This window comes from Mchenga conophoros, linkage group LG3 (assembly GCF_057382185.1).
Source record: "Mchenga conophoros isolate Kocher_MC1m ecotype Shallow Benthic linkage group LG3, M_conophoros_male_GT1.1, whole genome shotgun sequence".
Classification (NCBI taxonomy): Eukaryota; Metazoa; Chordata; class Actinopteri; order Cichliformes; family Cichlidae; genus Mchenga; species Mchenga conophoros.
The window spans coordinates 27667561-27686864 of NC_140528.1; the positions used below are offsets into that span (position 1 = coordinate 27667561).

Genomic DNA, 19304 nt, shown 5'->3' on the forward strand with positions numbered 1-19304 from the left:
TGTGCTTTTGTAACGTTGAGGTATGGACAGCTACACACTCCTGCCTGTTCACATTTTATTCTGTAAAAACTAAATTTTCACTGCTTTTATGACCTTTTTAGTGGGGAGAACATAGCTAGGATTTAATGATTTAACAAATCTTTTGAATCCTTTGTCCTCCACAATGCTAAATGGCTGGGAGTCCTCAATCACCATGCTGACCAGGTCTTCATCTATTTGAGATTGTTCTCCTGAGGAAAGACAATAAAGACAAAGCACAAATATAAATATCACACACGTAACTTATAACAGTTGTATAATATTGTTATATCATTTAGTAACATTACTGCATGCTATATTATCATGGCATTTGATGGCTCACCTGGTCTTGCTCCACAATCGGTGTTCCCCTTATTCTCATGCAAAGCTCTGTAGTGCCTAAGCATGGATGAGGTGTTGTTGTTATATCCCAGCTCCCTGGCACATAGAAAACACTTCACCTTGTACAAAAGTCAAGACAGCTCAACATAAATTGTATTGCACCATCAGTATCATGAAAATACATCTTCTGTAGAAATTTACATACCTTGTTGGGAGGAATAAGATCAAAATGTTCCCACACAGGGGAGGACATCCTCCTCTTCTTAGCTGGCTCCATTCTCTCCTGACTTTCTCTCCTCACTCTCATAAACCTCCAAACGGTCTCCAAACTCTCACTAACCGCAACTCTCCATCAAACACCCACATTGTGAATGAAGTCTGAGGGGTTTATATCGCTGTCATATCTCGCGGCAAAGTTCGAACCACTTCATGAACCAGTCACGTGGTACAGCCGGGCAGCGAGGCTTCGGACGTCATCATTTTCAGCTCCTCCCATAAATGAAGCAAGCCTCGATACGCGCTTCGCGGAAACGCCCCCTCCATTACTCGACACACGCTCCGAAGCCTCGATACAGAACGTCCCATCACTAGTCATCACCACCATAGCTTCTGGTTCCTGTGCTTTCACAGAATCATGATGTCATCCTCGAACTCCTTCTGCGCTGTCGATGGAGCTTGGCACGCTCCCCTCATCCCTCGAGTTTTCATGTTCCAACGCTGCTGAAGGTTTAAGGCAGAGCACGTCGTACACCTTAGTTGTCTTCCTCAGCGTCAACGTTGAATCTTTCATTTTATTTAAAATCTCCTGGAAGCTCAGGAGCACAGTTCTCTGTGTCATGTCTGCTGCGCTGAAGATGATCTCTGATCCTCCTGAAGTCTCTCTCCTGGCCTCAGCTCCCATCTTGTGGACGATCCTCTCAGGCACTCCTTCTCGTCATGGATAGTCCTGATTTTGGGCCTGCTGGATCTGTCTCAAAACACTCAGCTTCTCTGCCTTCCTCCTGGTTCAGCTGATTCAGCCGTCACGCCTCGCACTTGGTTGCCCTAGAGTTGATCAGAGGCTGGAGGTTGAAGTGCGAGCTTACCCTACGGGGGCTCAATCAGCACTCCCCCCTCACCCCTGAAACAGCCAAGTGTGAGATTTCTCTATTGTGCTGTCTTGAGGGTGTTTCATGGTCCTTGCTGTGGCTCCAAGGTCTGATCTCATGATGGGCCCCAACCAGCTTGACCTTTGACCTCAACCACAGTCAACGGACTGTCAGCGATGCCTGGAATGGTCCTCTTAAGATTTCTCAGGAGATCCCTTTCAGCAGACTGCTGCACCTATATTTCCTTGCTAGGAGGAAAAACTTCTATTTGGAGAGCATGTCAACAATCATCAAACCACATTCTTTAGTTCTGTGAACTTCACTTATAGGCCATCAAAGCCTCATCTGAACATGGATGCACCACTTGCATAGGTTTAATACCTGTAAATAAACGGCTAATCACACTAATCACTGCAACAATAATAGAAAACATTGTTTAATGTTACTCCTGGACCCGTCCTCTTGACTCATGGACACTCCCATGAGTCAACTCATCAAATCTGGATCCCTGTCCTAAAGAAAAAGGTTAGCTAGATCATGTCCCAGGCAACATCAGGGCATCTCCGCTGGAGTAGCACCACCCTGGACCTATAATCCTGCAATAAAAGACGTTAGTGTGTTTTGCATATTAAATTTGCTTAAAACTTGGCTCTGCCAGGAGCCTGCATACACCATCATCATGGCCTGGAAAGCAAAATCTGGAAGTGAAATCAAACTTCACACTTATAAACAATTATATCATAAGAGTAATAAGCATTCAGCACTAGCAAGACAAGTGTCATGTGCAGGTTTTCTCAAATCAGTAAACTACAATTATTACCCTAATTTGCCTCAGACATGGATCATCCCATGTGCTCAGTTAATATTAATGTAATCAGTGACTGCTCTTAAGCAAAGTCACTCCACTCATATATTACTATGGGCTCAAAGTGGCCAGCTAAGAGCCCATATTCAACTTTTCCATAAACACCGTAATCTCTTATTTGTTTTACTCATGTCACTTGTCCGCTTCTGCCGAATCCTCCACAGCATTCTCAGAGAAACAAACATTAGCAATACACATTGACTGTGGTCAGACGGAGGTCAGACACAGGTCAACAGGTTCCAGAGGTGCCATAAAAACACCATAAAGTTAGCCATCTCTAGCTGTGGAAAGAAGTGACACTAGTTTTCAACACAGGAAATTTCTCACATGTTATTCACATCATCAAAGTAACCTTTACATTTCCCATCAACACAGTGTAACAGCATCACCACTCATAACCTGTAAACACAGTTTTCTTCACACATAAACCCAGAAATCCTGTAGTAGGAAAAAACATCAACCAGTTGTCCTGGTAGAAATCATCTAGTCACATTAAGAACTGTAATGCTGTAGAAAAGAAAATGCAAATGTTAGCGCTGCGCAGGCGTATGCATACTTTATCACCGTTACCTCTGTAAGCAACACAAGGTAGTGAATAACACCCCTGGTAGATGCACAGACACAGAAAATGGCATTTAAAAGGTAAATCGTCATGCAACCTCGAATGTTGCTGTGATCTTTCTGCTCCTGTAAAAGGAAACACACATAGATTCATCTGCACCTTTGTCAGGTGGGGGTTAACCTCGCACAGTCGTGTTACATCAGTAAAGTCTTGTCAGCTTTTGTCAGCTTTTATCAGTCAGTCAGTTTGTTTTTATTTTATTTCCATTCATTCATTCATTCATTCTTTCATTCATTCTTTGCTGATAGTGGAACCTGTTGTCGCATTTAGTTTCCACTCTCAGCAAAATGACGTCATTTCAAAAAGAAAAAGAAGAACTTTAGTTTGGATTACATCGCTGAATCCTTTTTAGGACAGGAATTTGTCCAAATAAGTGGCTTTCTCCTGAGCCCATTTCAATGTGGAGAAAATTCACTTGTAACGGCTTTCTCGACCGGTCGTATAGCACTTTCAATTCCCGACGTGCAGATCTGCTTAAAGAAAAGAAATAGACAAACAAAATCAGTGCCTGTTCAAAAGATAAAAATGAAAAATAACAGAGATTATCAAACCAAACTTTCAGTATTTGATAACAAGTGTCTACTAAATTGACACTATTTTACACTGATTAAAGATAACAAACTAATTTTCATTGCATGCGTGTTTGTGTTATTAGGCAGGTCTAATGCATGTCTGTGGAGCTGCATCTCCAGCAGAGCATGTTCTTAAAGCTGCCTTTCCTACACACTTCTCTGCTATTATTTGATCATTTCTTAACTAATGTGCTATGAGTCCACTGGTCTTTGCATCACACTAAGTGACTTGGACAAGATGATAAACAGACTCACATGCTTAAGATGTTGTCTAATCTTCATGAGCTCTCTTGTGTTTGTAAGTGTTAGTAGGGTTAATGCATGTTCTGCTTGTGTGTGATTTTGTATATGTTTCTTTTTTGCAGTGTTTCAGACTCCTTCACAATTTTCCTACTTAAGCAGTCAGTTTTCTTTTCCCCAGGTTTGCTAACCCAAATTTGATTTCCCACATTAAATAACAGCATTCCTCTGTGTTCTCACCTAGTCTTCTCACTCTGTTGTCCTCTCACTCTGTTGTCCTCTCCCACTTCAACAGTCCAATAGCCGGCAGTTCTCCTTCAGCTTTGTCCTGTGTTCCACTGTCTCTTCTTGCCATTTTACTCCAAAGGTGGCAAATGTCAAACTCCAACAGTCTCCTCAGTTCTCCTCAAAAGTTTTCTTCACATGCATAGTGAAGTTGCAGCTTGTTGTAAACACAGTGCCATTCATCCGATCAGTCAGGATGATGGGTTTGCTCTTCTTCTCTGATGCTGTTTGTCCACATTGCTGCTGCTCGCTGAGACTTTTTGCTCAGGACTTGCTGCTGTCTCTTTATCTGCCATGTTATTGCTTTGGAGCTGCATTCTTCAGGGAGGAGTGAGAGCTGCTTGTGAGTTTGAGAGCTCGCTTGTGAGTTTGAGAGACACATGGTGTTATAAATAAATTAGCCAGAAACTTGGCCTGCATGTTTCCAATGGTGTTAAACTATAACTTTCTTCCGACTGCTGCATGTGGAAAATTGATTCAGGTCTGCTTTTCACCTAAAAGTAACAAACTAAGACATGTTCATTATTCTCACCACTGCTTAATCAACACACATCTCTCTCTCTCTGTCTGTCTGTGTTTGTGTGAACAATCCTTTCTTAAAAGCAGAAAATGAAATTGTGGTTGTTTTTGGCTGATCAACACAAAACCTTCTCCCTATGATTATATTTTTTTTCTTCTACAATATAAATTCTTTTCTCAATCAGAGGCAATTACTTTTACACAGCGCACAGAAACACTGTGATGTCAGACACATTCACACTCACTATTTCATCTGCATAAATAAATCACATGGCTGATGATACCATGATGATCCATAAATATGATCGCACGTTTATTTAATTATTTTCAACCCAACAAAACAAATAAACAAAAACATGATGCTGATGCTATGAACACTCTACACACAGGAGTCAAGATGCAGGAAAACTGCTCACGGAAACGCTGCACACTCCAGTTATCACAGTTATCATAGCTCTGTTTCCCTCTCTTTGAGTAGTTCTCAGACAGCTCTCGATCTGATAATGTGTAGCTTGCTCATCAGCTCAGAAAAAAAAAAAAAGAAAAACCGCAACGCAACCTCACAGTGGTCGCGTGCTTTGCCCCACACTATGGCAAAGACTTGCACTTTCATATTCAATTCAGCTTCTCCATCATGTACTTTTAGATGTTTCATACAGGGTTCAGCATATTGATTGTTTTCACAGGTGTGCTCTATATCTCAACAATGGCTCATAATAAGACGACAGTCTTTCACACAGGTCAAGTGCCTCTATGCACTTCATTAGTTTAAATATTTACCTATATCACTTCACCTCATATGTCATTGTACTGAACTTGAGCAACCACAAGCTTAATGTAGATTACTTTTAACAACTATCCACCTCAATTAAATCTATGGTCTGGCACACAGGCTGTCGTCGATCAGGGCAAGCTAAAGAATAAACATTTTGTGTCAGCAAGGGGGTGGGGGAAAGCCATTCACCAGAGCACATCTCAAGTGCTGCTGATGTGGCTGGCCCTCTCCACACACTCCTGGTTGCTTAGGAAACCATGATAACAACAACAGCTGCTGACGTCACAGACCACGTGTTCTGCTCCGCACACACTCACACAACAACAACAAAAACGACGACGACAACAATGACAACAACACAAAATAGGCCTACTGTCCAGCACAATCTGGACCCCGCGGAACTTCTCAACGCCTCACAAAGTGGCGGAGAACTCACCTCTCGCCACACAAAGTAGCGAGGAACCTCTTGCTCCACAAAGTAGCAAGGAACCTCTCGCTGCACACAGTAGCGAGGAACCCGGGTTTCGCTCCACAAAGTAGCGAACTTCTCAACGCCTCACACAGTGGCGGAGACTGCACAACGACACGGTTATAGAGTCGGCCTCTTTAAACTTACTTGGCGTTGCTTAGCGTGTAATATCAGCCTCGAATCCCGCCGATCGTCATTCATCGAGGAGAAAAGACAGACCGCGAATCCACAGGAACTTCCTGGCTGACGTCAGTCTTCCAGCGTGCCTCTCCTCCCCTCGGTGTGCATGTGAGTGGCAATGTGGCAATGTGAATGTCGATTCCAGGACCAATTAATGATAGGTTTGTAGCTTGAACCTATTCGCTGGAACGTTAAAGACAATATAATTACACAGCAAGCAAGACACGAAGTAGGCACCAAAGTTCTCTGGTTTACTCATGCATGAGGGAGACCTGCCTAGAGCCAAGTGTCGTCCCACCACTTGACCTCCATCAGACTCTCAGCCAGGTCCCCCATAGCACTCCTTTTATTGTGGTTACATGAATATGCATAGGGTCATTAACATATAGCATCTTACATAGGTATACATGTGAACAAAGAATACTGTGTGTGTGTGTGTGTGTGTGTGTGTGTGGTACTGCTGATCAAAGGGTCATATAACATCCTTGGTCAGGAAGAGGGTAGACCCCCCCTCACCCTAGATGGTTCACCCTAGATAACCCGGTGAGGAAGTCCAGCAGTTCATCTAAACAAAAAGCACTTAGACTAGAACAGACGTAGCTACGTTAATCCTACCATAAAACAATTAAGACAAGATGCGACTTCTTCCCATGCTCCCAGGATGTGGGTGTGTATTCTAGTGTGGAATACACACCAAGCCCCTGCAGCCTGTTAAAGATCACACAACTTATCACTACACAATTAATTATACACCTCTAAGAATATATGGTTAAATATTTCTAAGCATAAATGACAATCAACAATACAAAACCTAACAAACACTGTACGCAGACAGCATCAATCTCTAGCTGGTGGAGGGTTACTCAAGCTCTTATAGCCTCTAGTGGCCCCCACCTAGTCGTAAAAACCTAAACATTCACATTCTTTCTAACTCCTAGCGAGCCTGACTTATTGTTAAGTGTGGCTGTGTGCAGACAGGAATAGGACCCAAGGTGCAGACTCCGGAGACAGTCGTGAACTCAAAAAGGCTTTAATTTGGTACTCAAAATATAACATAACTGAAAAAACTCAAAACAAACTTAAACTGGAGGAATGACAGAACACACAGCTAGGAAAACGGTAGATCGCGACACGGACACAGAGAAACACAGGGCTTAAATACACAGAGGGAGCAATCAGGGAATGAGTAACAGGAGGGAATCAGACTGCTGAACACTTCATAGACACCTCAGCTTCACTACTGGAACTTCAACATTATGCACTACACACTGTACAGTAATGCCACTGTTTTGCACATGTCTCAACTCTGTATATTTTTATATATTTTATTTTATTTTTTACTATTTAATTTGTAAAGATGTGTATACACACACACACACACACACACACACACACACACGTAGAAAAACATTTAGTATACACATCCAGAAATGCATACACTATTATATATTGTACATATATTTATTAGTTTCAGATGTAGCCATTCTTGTATTTTGCTCGTTTGTGTTGTTGTGTTTTGCATATCTCTGTTGCTTGTGGGGCTCGCACACAAGAATTTCACTCGCATGTGCTGTGCCAGTGTGCCTGCACATGTGATGTGACAATAAAAGTGATTTGATTTGATTTGATTTGAAACACAGCTGGGGCAAATCAGGCCTAACGAGACAAGGGGAAGCAAAACCAGACACATTAACATCAGACATGGACTTTCAAAGTAAAACAGGAAACATAACACAGACTCACGGGCAGGCACTATAACAAAGGGAACAGAGACGTGGGACCAGGGCAGACACAGACACTGACTGGATGTGGGGATACAGCAGAAAGGGGAGACAGCAACATGGAACACAGACAGAAAACCAGAACACTAAAACTCTAACCAAACCCCACCCAGAGAACCTAAACTAAGAATACCGTATTTTCACGACCATAAGACGCACTGTGCTAAAAGGCGCAGTCTCAGTTATGTGTGCCATTACTGTATTTAACACACACATAAGGCGCACTGGATCATAGGGGGCATACAAGTACCGTATGCGTATTTAAAAATAAAGCGGGAGCAAACCTGAGTTCGGTACCTTACTCACATTTTTATTACCAGTAATCGTCATCATCAACAACACACAAGCATACAAGTGTGCGTATTTAAAAATAAAGCAGGAGCAAAACAAAGTCTGGTACTCACATTTTTATCATCAATCAAACCCATGGAAGTCCTCATCCTCTGTGTCTGAATTGAACAGCTGCGCTAAATCTCCATCAAACATGCCAGGTTCACTTTCTTCACTGTCAGAGTCACTTTCCGTGCCGTGCGGCTCCTCGGAAATGATGCCGGCTTTTGCGAAAGCTCGAACAACAGTGCCAGCAGACATGTTAGCCCAAGCATCTACAATCCATTGGCAAATTGTGGTGTAACTCGCCCGGCGCTGCCTTCCACTCTTGGTGAAACTGTGGTCTCCATCGGTCATCCATCGCTGGATGTGTTTGTCGCCGATGTGTTTGCTGCAGTAGGAGCGGAAGATGGCCAGCTTTTCCTTATAATCCGCTGGAAGTTGCTGCGCTACCGTAGTCCTGGTCCAGATGGAAAAATGGCACCGTTTCATAAAAAGTGAAAGTGAAACTGCTTTTAGCCAAATGGTGACCGTCGAAACGCTTCTCCCGCTCGTTCTTTGCTCGATGATCGCCTTATGTCCGCGGAAACTCAGCTGCGTTTTCTTGACCTGTCGGAGCTTGTTTTCCAGCTTCCTCCACTTGCGAACCATCGATTCATTAATCTTAAATTCTCTCGCCGCTGCTCGATTTCCATGTTCCTCCGCGTAGCTGATGGCCTTCAGTTTAAACTGTGCTTCGTAAGCGTGTCTCTTTGCCATTTTCAGGGTTGTTAAAACAACGATGTCCTGCATAACGCACATACCTGTTCTTTTATACAGGTATGTGCAATAAAGTCAACGCACACACTTCACCCTTTAGCGTTCTCATGGTGTTCTCTACTACGTCCTCCTTACAACACACAGGGCGCACTGCGCTATAGGGCGCGCCGTACTTTTTGAAGAAAATCTAAGACTTTTAAGTGCGCCTTATGGTTGTGAAAATACGGTAATCCTAAAACCCATAAAGCAAAACTAGAATATAATGAAATAACAAAATCAAAGAACCAAAAACACAAAACACTGGGTCAACGACCCAGGAACCCTAACACTTATGGCCTTGGCTGCTCCCTATTTTGTCTGCCTTCATCAACGGTGGGAGAGAAGCTCCTGTGGAATGTGCTCTCTGTGTCCTCTACTATCAGAACAGCAAGGCCCTGACTCTCTGAAAACAGTATTTCCTATAACTCAGCAGTATAATGCATCATAAAACAATATCATTCATTCACACTAAATCAGCAGTCTAATGTAATACAAATCAGTTTAATACCTTTAATAGTTATCACCTTCTTCTAATTCAGGAGAATAATGCAAACTAAAACTACATAATACTTTCACAATCATTAATCAGGGGTATAACATGGCATAAGATAATATTATAATCCCACAGCCATTCCCCAACAGAGAGTTGGGGAATGGCTGCAATCACAGTATTGTAAGCTAGCGAAACATGTACCCTTAGGCCCCCTCCTCGATTCAGAGATGGTCTTTCCCCTTTCATGTAATTGGCGTCTTTGACTTCGCGCTCAAACCAGCGTTCCTCCCTGTCCAAGATGGTACATCCTCATCATTGAAAGAGTGTCCACTGGCCTGTAGGTGTAAATAGACTGCAGAGTCCTGGCCTGACGAGGTGGCTCTTCTGTGTTGTGCCATCCGCTTCGCTAGAGGTTGTTTGGTTTCCCCGATGTATAAATCCTAGCAATTCTCCTGCACTTAACCGCGTACACTATGTTACTCTGTTTGTTTCAGTGGGCTGGTTTCAGTCATTATGCAAATGTACTGTTTATAAGATTGGGGAAACCTGCAGTCAGCTGAGACTGAAGAAGTCACTTGTATGAGTGACGAAACGTTTCTCCCACAAAACGCTACGTCCAGATGAACAGATTCAACTTTTGTAGATTTACTTTCCTGGATGATTGAGCGTGCATCTAGCCTTTTGGATTTAATTCTTTTTGATACACCCTGTATTTGGACTGTGTATTTTCTACTATAACTTTGTTTCATTGTTATTTCATGAATGATTGTTTGTTAATATAAATGAACATTTTTATGCTTTCATTTTGTTTGTTCTCTCTATCAGATTCCTGTCCACTCACTATTGATTCAGACACAGTACACAGTAGGATCAAGCTGTCTGACAACAACAATGAGGCTATGTATGTTATGGAGGATCAGTCATATCCTGATCATCCAGACAGATTTGACCGATATCCTCAGCTGCTGTGTAGAAATGGTCTGACTGGTCGCTGTTACTGGGAGGTCGAGTGGAAAGGAAGGGTTCATATATCATTGAGTTACAGAAGCATCGGAAGGAAAGGAGGCAGTGACGACTGTGTATTTGGAGAAAATCAACAGTCCTGGAGTCTTTTCTACTATGATGGTGGTTACTCAGTCTGTCACAGAAAAGAAGAAACATCCATCACCACCACCATCCTCTCCTCCTCCACTGCCTCTAACAGAGTAGCAGTGTATGTGGACTGTCCTGCTGGCACTCTGTCCTTCAACAGAGTCTCCTCTGACACTCTGATCCACCTCCACACCTTCAACACCACATTCACTCAAACTCTTTATCCTGGTTTTGGACTCTGGTCTCCTGGTTCCTCAGTGTCTCTATGTTCTCTATAGGCGTAAGAAGGTCTCCTTGGTCAGAGAAATCATCATTTTTATTCGTTCTGCCTTCAAAACATGTTGGGAACATATACTGTCTTTTCACAGTGGTTAGAGTGTACAGGGTAGCTATTCAGAGAAGACAGAACATGGAGGCTGTGGAGATTAGGAAATTATTTTACTGTTACTATTCATAACCATTATCATTACTATTGCATTACTTATCATTTATCATTATCATTTCATCGAAGCATTTATTGAAGCTGTTGATGTTACATTAAAGTCTGTATTTCAGCTGTTAGCTTAATTAGATAACAATCTTTCATTGCAGGTGCAACTGTAATCACGTTATACACATTGCATTTTTGTGCTAATTAAAGAGTTGAAGCTCGGTCAGTTAATTGATGATGGTCTGAAGCTTCGGGCAGCGCGACGTCTGGCCGATCTATTGAGTAATTTAAGGTGACCCAACCTATGAGAGGATTGCATACATGCTTACAAAGTGCAGAATTAACTAATGTCAACCCTACTGTTACTCATTTTATATTAAGATTTAAAAATCTAGTTGGTATTGGTATGGCGAGTAACCTTCAGTAATAATAATAAATCACACAGCAAAGTTGTAAAAAGAATGACAATATATTAAGTATTTCAACGTATTGAAAATATGCTACTCTCACTGAGTAACGTAACAGAATATGTTAAAAACCACATTTTGGGGCATGTATTGTGTAATCTGTAGTGGAATACATTTAAAAAATAACCTTCCCAACACTACATAAGAGGCAGCATTTCTTTTAAGCAAAAAAAAAATGTGTTCATGTTCAAACACATTCTGGTATCTGAATCTACACACCAGGGGCCCGTTCTTCGTACGTCGCTCACTACATCCAAGATCAAATGACACATCCAAGACCAAATCATCGCGCTAATCGTGAGCTCGCTAATCCCGTTCCCCGAACACACCTGCTGTTGACGATTAGTACAGCTGGACGCAGTAATGTGACATCACTGGGTGTCGTAAAAGGGGCTACGCATCGATAGTAGAAACATTGATCGGCAACCCGCTGATTGGTCGGCGAAAATGTCGAAGGAGCGCGCTCGGTATTTTTCGGCAGCAGAGCAAGAACTCATGAGTGAGGGATTTCAGGAGTTTCAGAGTTTAATTAAAACGCAAGAGAACACTGCAAAGGCTGCAAAAGCAAGGAGAGAGGGCTGGCAGGAAGTTGCTGACAAATCAAACTCGTAAGTAATTTAATAATAACAATAATAATGGATTGGGTTTATATAGCGCTTTGTAACAGTATAAACAATGAAAGGTGGTGGATTGGTCAGATGCTGGGCTATTTGTAAAAATAACTCAGTTGTTCGGTGATGGCTATGGCGGAGCTTCCACAGAGGCCAGCAGGTTCAAGGTTCAAGGTTCAAGGTTCTTTATTTGTCACATGCATAGTTATACAAGTATAACACACAGTGAAATGTAGCCTGACACGCTCCTCGACATGTGCAAAAATTTGGGGGGGGGGGGGGGGGGGTGTAGAGGAAGAACATATATATATATATATTAGGGGTGCAACGATACACAAAATTCACGGTTCGGTTCGGTTCGATACTTTGGTGTCACGGTTCGATATTTTTTCGATACAAAAAAAATGTTCATGCCTTTTTAATTTGTCATTTATTAAAATTATAAATATATATTTTAACTCAAAAGTACAGTTTTTAAATTTAACCCTAACCCTTGTGCGTGTTTTTTATTTTGACAGCGAATGCGCACCACTTATGTGCAGCCCTGGTTATTTAGCTCGTCATATTGCAGCCACAGAAATTCTTTTGTCCATGAAACCATAAAGCTGCACTTTCTTTTTGCCTTATAGTCTGATTTGTCATAACTTCTCCGTTTTGTGGTAAGCTTTTCTTTGGCTGTCACTTCTTCACCCTGACCTGTCTTATTTGGCTCAGCAGAACTAAAATAATATAAAATATATATCATATATCCTGCTGCTTTTACACACACACTCACATAAACTCAGCGATTATCTGTGCGATCAACCTCTCACATGTTTAAGCTTGCTGCGGGAGATTTCACTTGTCATGTTTGCGTAGTAAGCTAACGATTAATAAGACGATGTCAGAGGAATTGGTGCACAAATTATCATCACTCACAGATCAGTGCTGTCGCTCTCTATACACAGTTCGCACGATTGCAAAGTGAAAGCAAAATAACAAGCGCAAATTCAAACGCGATTTCAATATGTCACATATTGACAGTGGCTCACCGATGCCAATGACATAATTACCCAGCTACATTTCTGAAAGAATGCAAAAGCATTGACATATATTTTTCCTTCCTACAATAGCCCGATGGACAGGGCAGAGATAGATTTTGGTACCCCGACTGAAAAAATCGCTAGCCCCGGGACGTCGGGCTAGCGATATTGCGAGCCCTGTATCTGATTGAGGAATCACTCATCTTTGTCTTTCCACTAGGATGATGTCGGCGTAAATGTGCAGTCATATTCGTTGTGTTCCCACTAGTGCTTTCAGGTTAATCTCGTTGAAATGACCTTAACGCCACAACACGGCAAATCTCCGTTAACGAGCTACCACCGATCGCCCCGTGCATGGGGCTAGACGGCCAACACGTTAACGAGCTAACTGCGCTAACACACTAGTTCCCACCCATGTAATTGAGCATTGCATGGCACATCCAACATACTGTTTTACTTTAGTCCATGACTCGCTTACCTTCAGGGTCATACGTCACATGAAAACCAAAATAATTCCAAACGCCAGATCTGAATGAGGGTGGGGGAGGTCCATGTCGCGAGGAGAGCTTAACTTTCTGTCTCGCTAGCTTGCCCTGCGCTCTTCCTTCTGATGATGCTGTCTGTGTTGAGCGCTCAGTGGATCTGCGCTGGACAGTGCAGCCTAGGCGGAGTAGTCGAACGCAGATTCACTGAGCGCTCAACACAGACAGCATCGTCAGAAGGAAAGTTGATAAAATAAATTACAAATTTTGTATTGTTCTTTTTTTTTTCTCCCCTTTGGTTTTCTTCCTTTCTCTCCCCCTCTTTCTTTCATTCTTTCCCCCTGTCCTATCCCACAGTCATGTCTGTCCCGTTTGCAACTGAAAATAAAATAAATTCATAATTATAATAAAGGTCAATCAAATGGACCAATATGATGATCCACTTGGTAAAATAAATCCGCTTGGCATCTTTCTTGGCCTCAAGACAACAATTCTGATGGCTATAGATCCAAACGGGACACAAAAAAAAAAAAAAAAAAAAAAAAAATTTAAAAAAAATTGTATTGTTTGATACATATGCGTACCGAACCGAAAGCACTGTATCGAACGGTTCAATATCGATACGAATATCGTTGCACCCCTAATATATATACATACAGTATAGTATATACACTGGGTGAATGTGCAGTAGTAGCAGCAAGCAGGTGAATTCTGTACATTAATATGAATAGACATCTGACTATTTTACAGGATAGACAATATAAACATATTTAAAATTAAAGGAATTTGGAATGTACATTGTGCCTTGGTTTAGTGTCTGGAAGAGAGTCCTGTCTCAGTCAGTCATAGATGATGTGAGAGGGCGGGTGTGTGTGTTTAGGGCCCGGATGGCTTGGGGATAGAAGCTCCTCTTGAGTCTCTCTGTCCTTGCCCGGAAGATGCGGAACCTTCTACCAGATTGCAGAAGTTGGAACAGTTTGTTGCCAGGATGGGACGGGTCCTTCAGTATCTGCGCTGCTCTAGTCCGGCATCTCCTGGTGTAGGTGTCCTGAAGCAGGGGGAGAGCAATCCTGCAGCAGCGTTCTGCTGTACGGATCACTCTCTGGAGAGCTTTTTGGTCCTTCACACAGCTGTTCCCGAACCACGATGTCATGTTCTGTGTGAGGATGCTCTCCACAGCGCCTGTATAGAAAATCCTGAGGATCTTTGGAGAGACCCTGAACTTCCTCAGTTGTCGTAGGTGATACAGGCGCTGCCTAGCCTTTTTGGTCTGGACCTGAATGTGGGCAGCCCATGTCAGGTCTGAAGAGATGTGGACACCAAGATACTTGAAGGACTGCACCCTCTCCACTGGAGCTCCACTGGAGCTTCAGAAGGGGTCTGTGCTGACCCCTTCTGAAGTCCACCACCAGCTCCTTGGTCTTGCAGACGTTCAGCTGGAGGTGGTTGTCCTGGCACCACGATGCCAGATTCTTCACTTCATCCATGTAGGCCGCCTCATCGTTGTTGGAGATGGCACCCAACACCACTGTGTCGTCAGCAAACTTCACAATGGTGTTGGAGCCATGGGTGGCCACACAGTCTGAAGTGTAGAGGGAGTAGAGCAGTGGCGAGAGGACACATCCCTGAGGTGCTCCTGTGGTGATGCTGTTGGAGAAGCACCTGCCCACCCTCACCACCTGAGTTCTCCCAGTGAGGAAGTCCAACACCCATGCACACAGACGGCTGTTGAGTCCCAGATGCCTCAGCTTTGTGAACAGTCTGCAGGGCACTATTGTGTTAAACGCTGAACTGTAATCAACAAACTGCATTCGCACATAGTTACCCTGTTTCTTGTCCACGTGGCTGAGAGTGGTGTGCAGGAAGTGGGCGATGGCATCCTCTGTTGGATCTGTAGGCGAACTGCAGCGGATCTGTGGTGTCTGGGATGGAGGAGGAGATGATGTTCTTCAGCAGCCTCTCAAACACCTTCATTACTACCGAGGTCAGTGCAACTGGCCGGTAATTGTTCAGGGATGAGGGTTTGCTGTTCTTGGGCACAGGGATGATGGTGGATCTTTTGAAGCATATGGGGACCACAGACTTCGCCAGGGACTCGTTGAAGATGTAAGTGAACACACCTGCTAGCTGGTCAGCACAGCAGCGCAGCAGACGGCCGGTGATGCCGTCTGGCCCCGCCGCTTTCCTTGTGTTCACTCTCCTCAGTGCCGCTCGGACGTCATGCTCCGCGATGCTGGTCACCGGTCTCTCGCTGATGACGTCACTGTCCTCGGTAGTCAGGCGGTAGATAGCATTAGCTGCCTGGCTAACCTCGAAACGGGCGTAGAACCGATTCAGCTCGTTGGTGAATGCAGAGTCGGCGTTGATCGGCGCAGTGTCCCTGGCTTTGTAGTGTGATGGATCTGTAGTTGCGATGGGTCTGTAGTTGCTGAGGCTGCTGATGATGGTGGACTTGGGGACTGGGACTATTGGTGATGATGTCAGGCAGTGAGGGACAGTGGCTTGTGACAGGGAGAGGTTGAATCCTCTGGTGAACACAGGAGTCAGCTGGTCGGCGCAGGCTTAAGTTTCTCTGCTAATGAGATGTCCATATATCCGTATTTATCCCATTGCCTTTGTATTTGGTGATGTATTTCAGGCCTTTTCTGGAGTTGTTATCAGTTATTTATTACACAGTGTCATACAAACAGCAGAACAGTACATGTAAAAGCAGAAATAACATTAAAAGCAAGCAAAACAAACAAAAAGCATAGAAACCCCAGGGTGAAGAGCATTAAAGCACAGACAGAAACACACACAAATTACAGACAGGAAAGAAGCAGTAGAAAGAAGAGCCCCAATGCATATCGGACTCATCTTATCGGACAAGGATCCCTCCTCCCGTTTTTAGGTATCCTTTCATTCGCTGTTTTTCCCTTTTCATCTTCCATTTATGATATATACGACCATGCAACATAACTTCTTGCAAACCAATCTCTCCTCGATCACTGCATTGGGTCCCTTTGTCAGCTTAATGGCCAAAGTGAGTCTGAAAGTCTACAGAAAAGCAGTTAATCAGTTAATCCCGCTAACACTTTTGTTGGGCGCGCATGCTAGACATAAGCTGCTATCCATGCTGAGTATGGGTTTACTTCTTTCTGGTGTTTGAGGCAAGGGCCAGACCTTCAGGTGCCTGCGCTGCAGAGACAAGGTGGGTTATGCTGATTTTGTGAAAATAGGCCATCACAGTGATGTGGCAGGACCATCTCATGCAGAAAGAGTGAACATTGAAAACCAGCCCTCTGTAACACATGTCTGTGCATCTCACAGCCAGGCTCATCCCAAATATGGAGACTCCAGAAACAGTGAGTGCACATGTAACTCACTCACATTTCTTGTTTTCCTTCATGAGAATGAAAACATGACTACAGCTGACCTTCATCTGGTCTTGGATAAAGGTGATGTGATGTACAAAGAGGCCAGGAAAAGATTCCCTGACAGTATTCATTTGGCAACCGATGAGCTGCCAAACAAAGTTGATGCTTGTAGGTTTCCCGGTATGGGGCATTTGGAGAACCTCCAGAGGAAGCAGTAGATACCTTTCTCAGCTTAGAAGCTGGACTGAGCTGCCTGTTGTCAGATGTACAGTATGCCTTGCTGATCATGAGTGGATTGTGTATCGCAGTGTTCAGATCCACATTAGGCAAATATAGTTTCTTTGATCCACACTCCAGAACAGCCAGTGGTCTTCCTCTACCACTACGGTTACGTAATCGTGTTACAGCTGTGATGATGAATTTCATGCCCCTGAGTGACATGATTAAGAGCCTCCAAGATTCTTAGCAAATGATGGAGATCTCTCTTGCTGCAGTGCTTCTGCCTCCATTTAATAGGCGGGTTCTCCAGCTGGAACCAGTCACTTTGGAGCTGTATAACCACGCACCGATCGCAGCAGGGATTGGTCAATTAACATAAACAAATGCGTTGATTGCACAAAACAAACACATAAAATGCAAGTTTATAACAAAGGTAACACAGCAACTCTCAGTTAGAATAGACATACTTTATTAGATACAGTCAGGAGGAGAAATTTGGGAAGATTTCTGTCAATGGAAAATTGTACTTAGTAGTCAGTATAATCTTTTAGTGATATAAGTTTGCATATGGTAGAATGCTGCATGTAATCATGTGTGTGTAGAAGTATATAGTTGGTGTCATATTGAAGGAATGTCTCATCCTAGGAGGTCTGTAACACTCTAGGGTGTTCACCCCCAAATCCTAGGAGTATGGGAGAGTTCGTACCTTGTCTTATTGTTTTACGGTAGGATTAACGTAGCTATGTCTGTTTTAGTTTAAGTGCTTCTTTACATATAGATGAACTGTTAGATTTTCCAGACCAGCAGGTTAAGGGAAGTCGTTTATGGGGCCACACTCTGACCCCCCCCCCCCACACACACACACACACACACGCTCACTGAAGTATAAATAAAGACCGGGGCAGTTTCTCGGGGCGAGTCTCAGTCTGGAGGCTGCCCTTGCTAGCAAGAAGTTCTGTGTGTTTCTCTTCTCTGAGTCTTTACTGAAGAAGTGTTTAGAACATTTTCCTTAACAATTTCTGACACCCATAGTCTTGCCTTAAATACAAAGGGGATGTAGTACATAAAGAAAACTCACAGAGAAACATAATATCGACTCATCGCAATTACATTTAACTTATAACAGTTTTGCACTCCAAATATGTATTTGAAGTTAATGCAATAATGTTCTCATAGCAATAGGTGAACAGGAAGTCACATGTTAGAAAGGGTTTTCTACCAGTCTGTTAAAGTCATTTAATGTGCTTTCTCCATTTTCATTCACAGGAGAGCCAAGGTGCACTGATAAGGTCTCCACAGCACAAGCCTGAAGATAGCTGGCAGTAACTAAACGGTTTAAAGTAAACTGAGCTTCAGAGAAACACAACATACTGATATTCACTGTGAAGCTTTGAGTGGAATAAGTCAGAAAAACAACATGTGGATCCTGTAATAATGGGAGCTTCCATCTTTAAAGGACTGAAGAGGAAGAAGTTTACCAGGAATCATTTAGAAGAGTTTCAAACATCAACTGATTGAATCCATGAATCTGAAAACGTGTTTGTGAGTGAAAGAGACAGACATGTACAGACTGAACTATCTGTTCAACAGTCAGAGTGTTTCTGTAACAGGAGACACTCTTTACACTCCACTCAGCACAGGGACACTGAGGAACCAGGAGACCAGAACCCAAACCCAGGATAAAGAGTTTGAGTGAATGTGGTGTTGAAGGTGTGGAGGTGGATCAGAGTGTCAGAGGAGACTCTGTAGAAGGACAGCGTGCCAGCAGGACAGTCCACATACACTGCTGCTCTGTTAGAGACAGAGGAGGAGGAGGAGGAGATGGGTGTTCGACTGTTATTGTGCCTGACAGAACGAGGACCATCCTCAGAGCAGATCAGACTCCAGGAGTGATCATTCCATCCAAACACACAGTCATAACTGCCTCCTTTCCTTCTGATGCTTCCGTAACTCACTGATATATAAACGAATCCTCTCCACTCGACCTCCCAGTAACAGCGACCAGTCAGACCATTTCTACACAGCAGCTGATAAAAATCAAATCTGTCTGGATGATCAGGATATGACTGAACCTCCCACACACGTGTCACCTTCCTGTTGTTGTCAGACAGTTGGAGCTTTGTGTTCACTGTGTTTGTGTCGATTGTGAGTTGACAGGAATCTGATGGAGAGAACAAACACAATCCAGCTGCAGTTATTGATCCATCATCTGTTCATTGATTGACACTTTGATGATGACTCCTGACAT

The 19304-nt window shown here is 43.3% G+C and overlaps 2 protein-coding genes across 2 annotated transcripts in view; one reads left to right on the forward strand and one right to left on the reverse strand.

Annotated features, from left to right (window-relative positions):
• The window catches only part of LOC146577962 (protein NLRC3-like), a 40522-nt gene extending 29298 nt beyond the window's left edge, over nucleotides 1-11224 (forward strand). Inside the window, exon 8 of the mRNA XM_085268461.1 lies at nucleotides 10203-11224. Coding sequence (XP_085124587.1) covers nucleotides 10203-10747 — 545 coding nt within the window. The 3' untranslated portion in view covers nucleotides 10748-11224. The remainder of the gene's footprint in view (nucleotides 1-10202) is intronic.
• Nucleotides 11225-17550: 6326 nt separating this feature from the next.
• LOC146577963 (protein NLRC3-like) overlaps nucleotides 17551-19304 on the reverse strand; it is a 30198-nt gene continuing 28444 nt past the window's right edge. Inside the window, exon 8 of the mRNA XM_085268464.1 lies at nucleotides 17551-19217. Coding sequence (XP_085124590.1) covers nucleotides 18688-19217 — 530 coding nt within the window. The 3' untranslated portion in view covers nucleotides 17551-18687. The remainder of the gene's footprint in view (nucleotides 19218-19304) is intronic.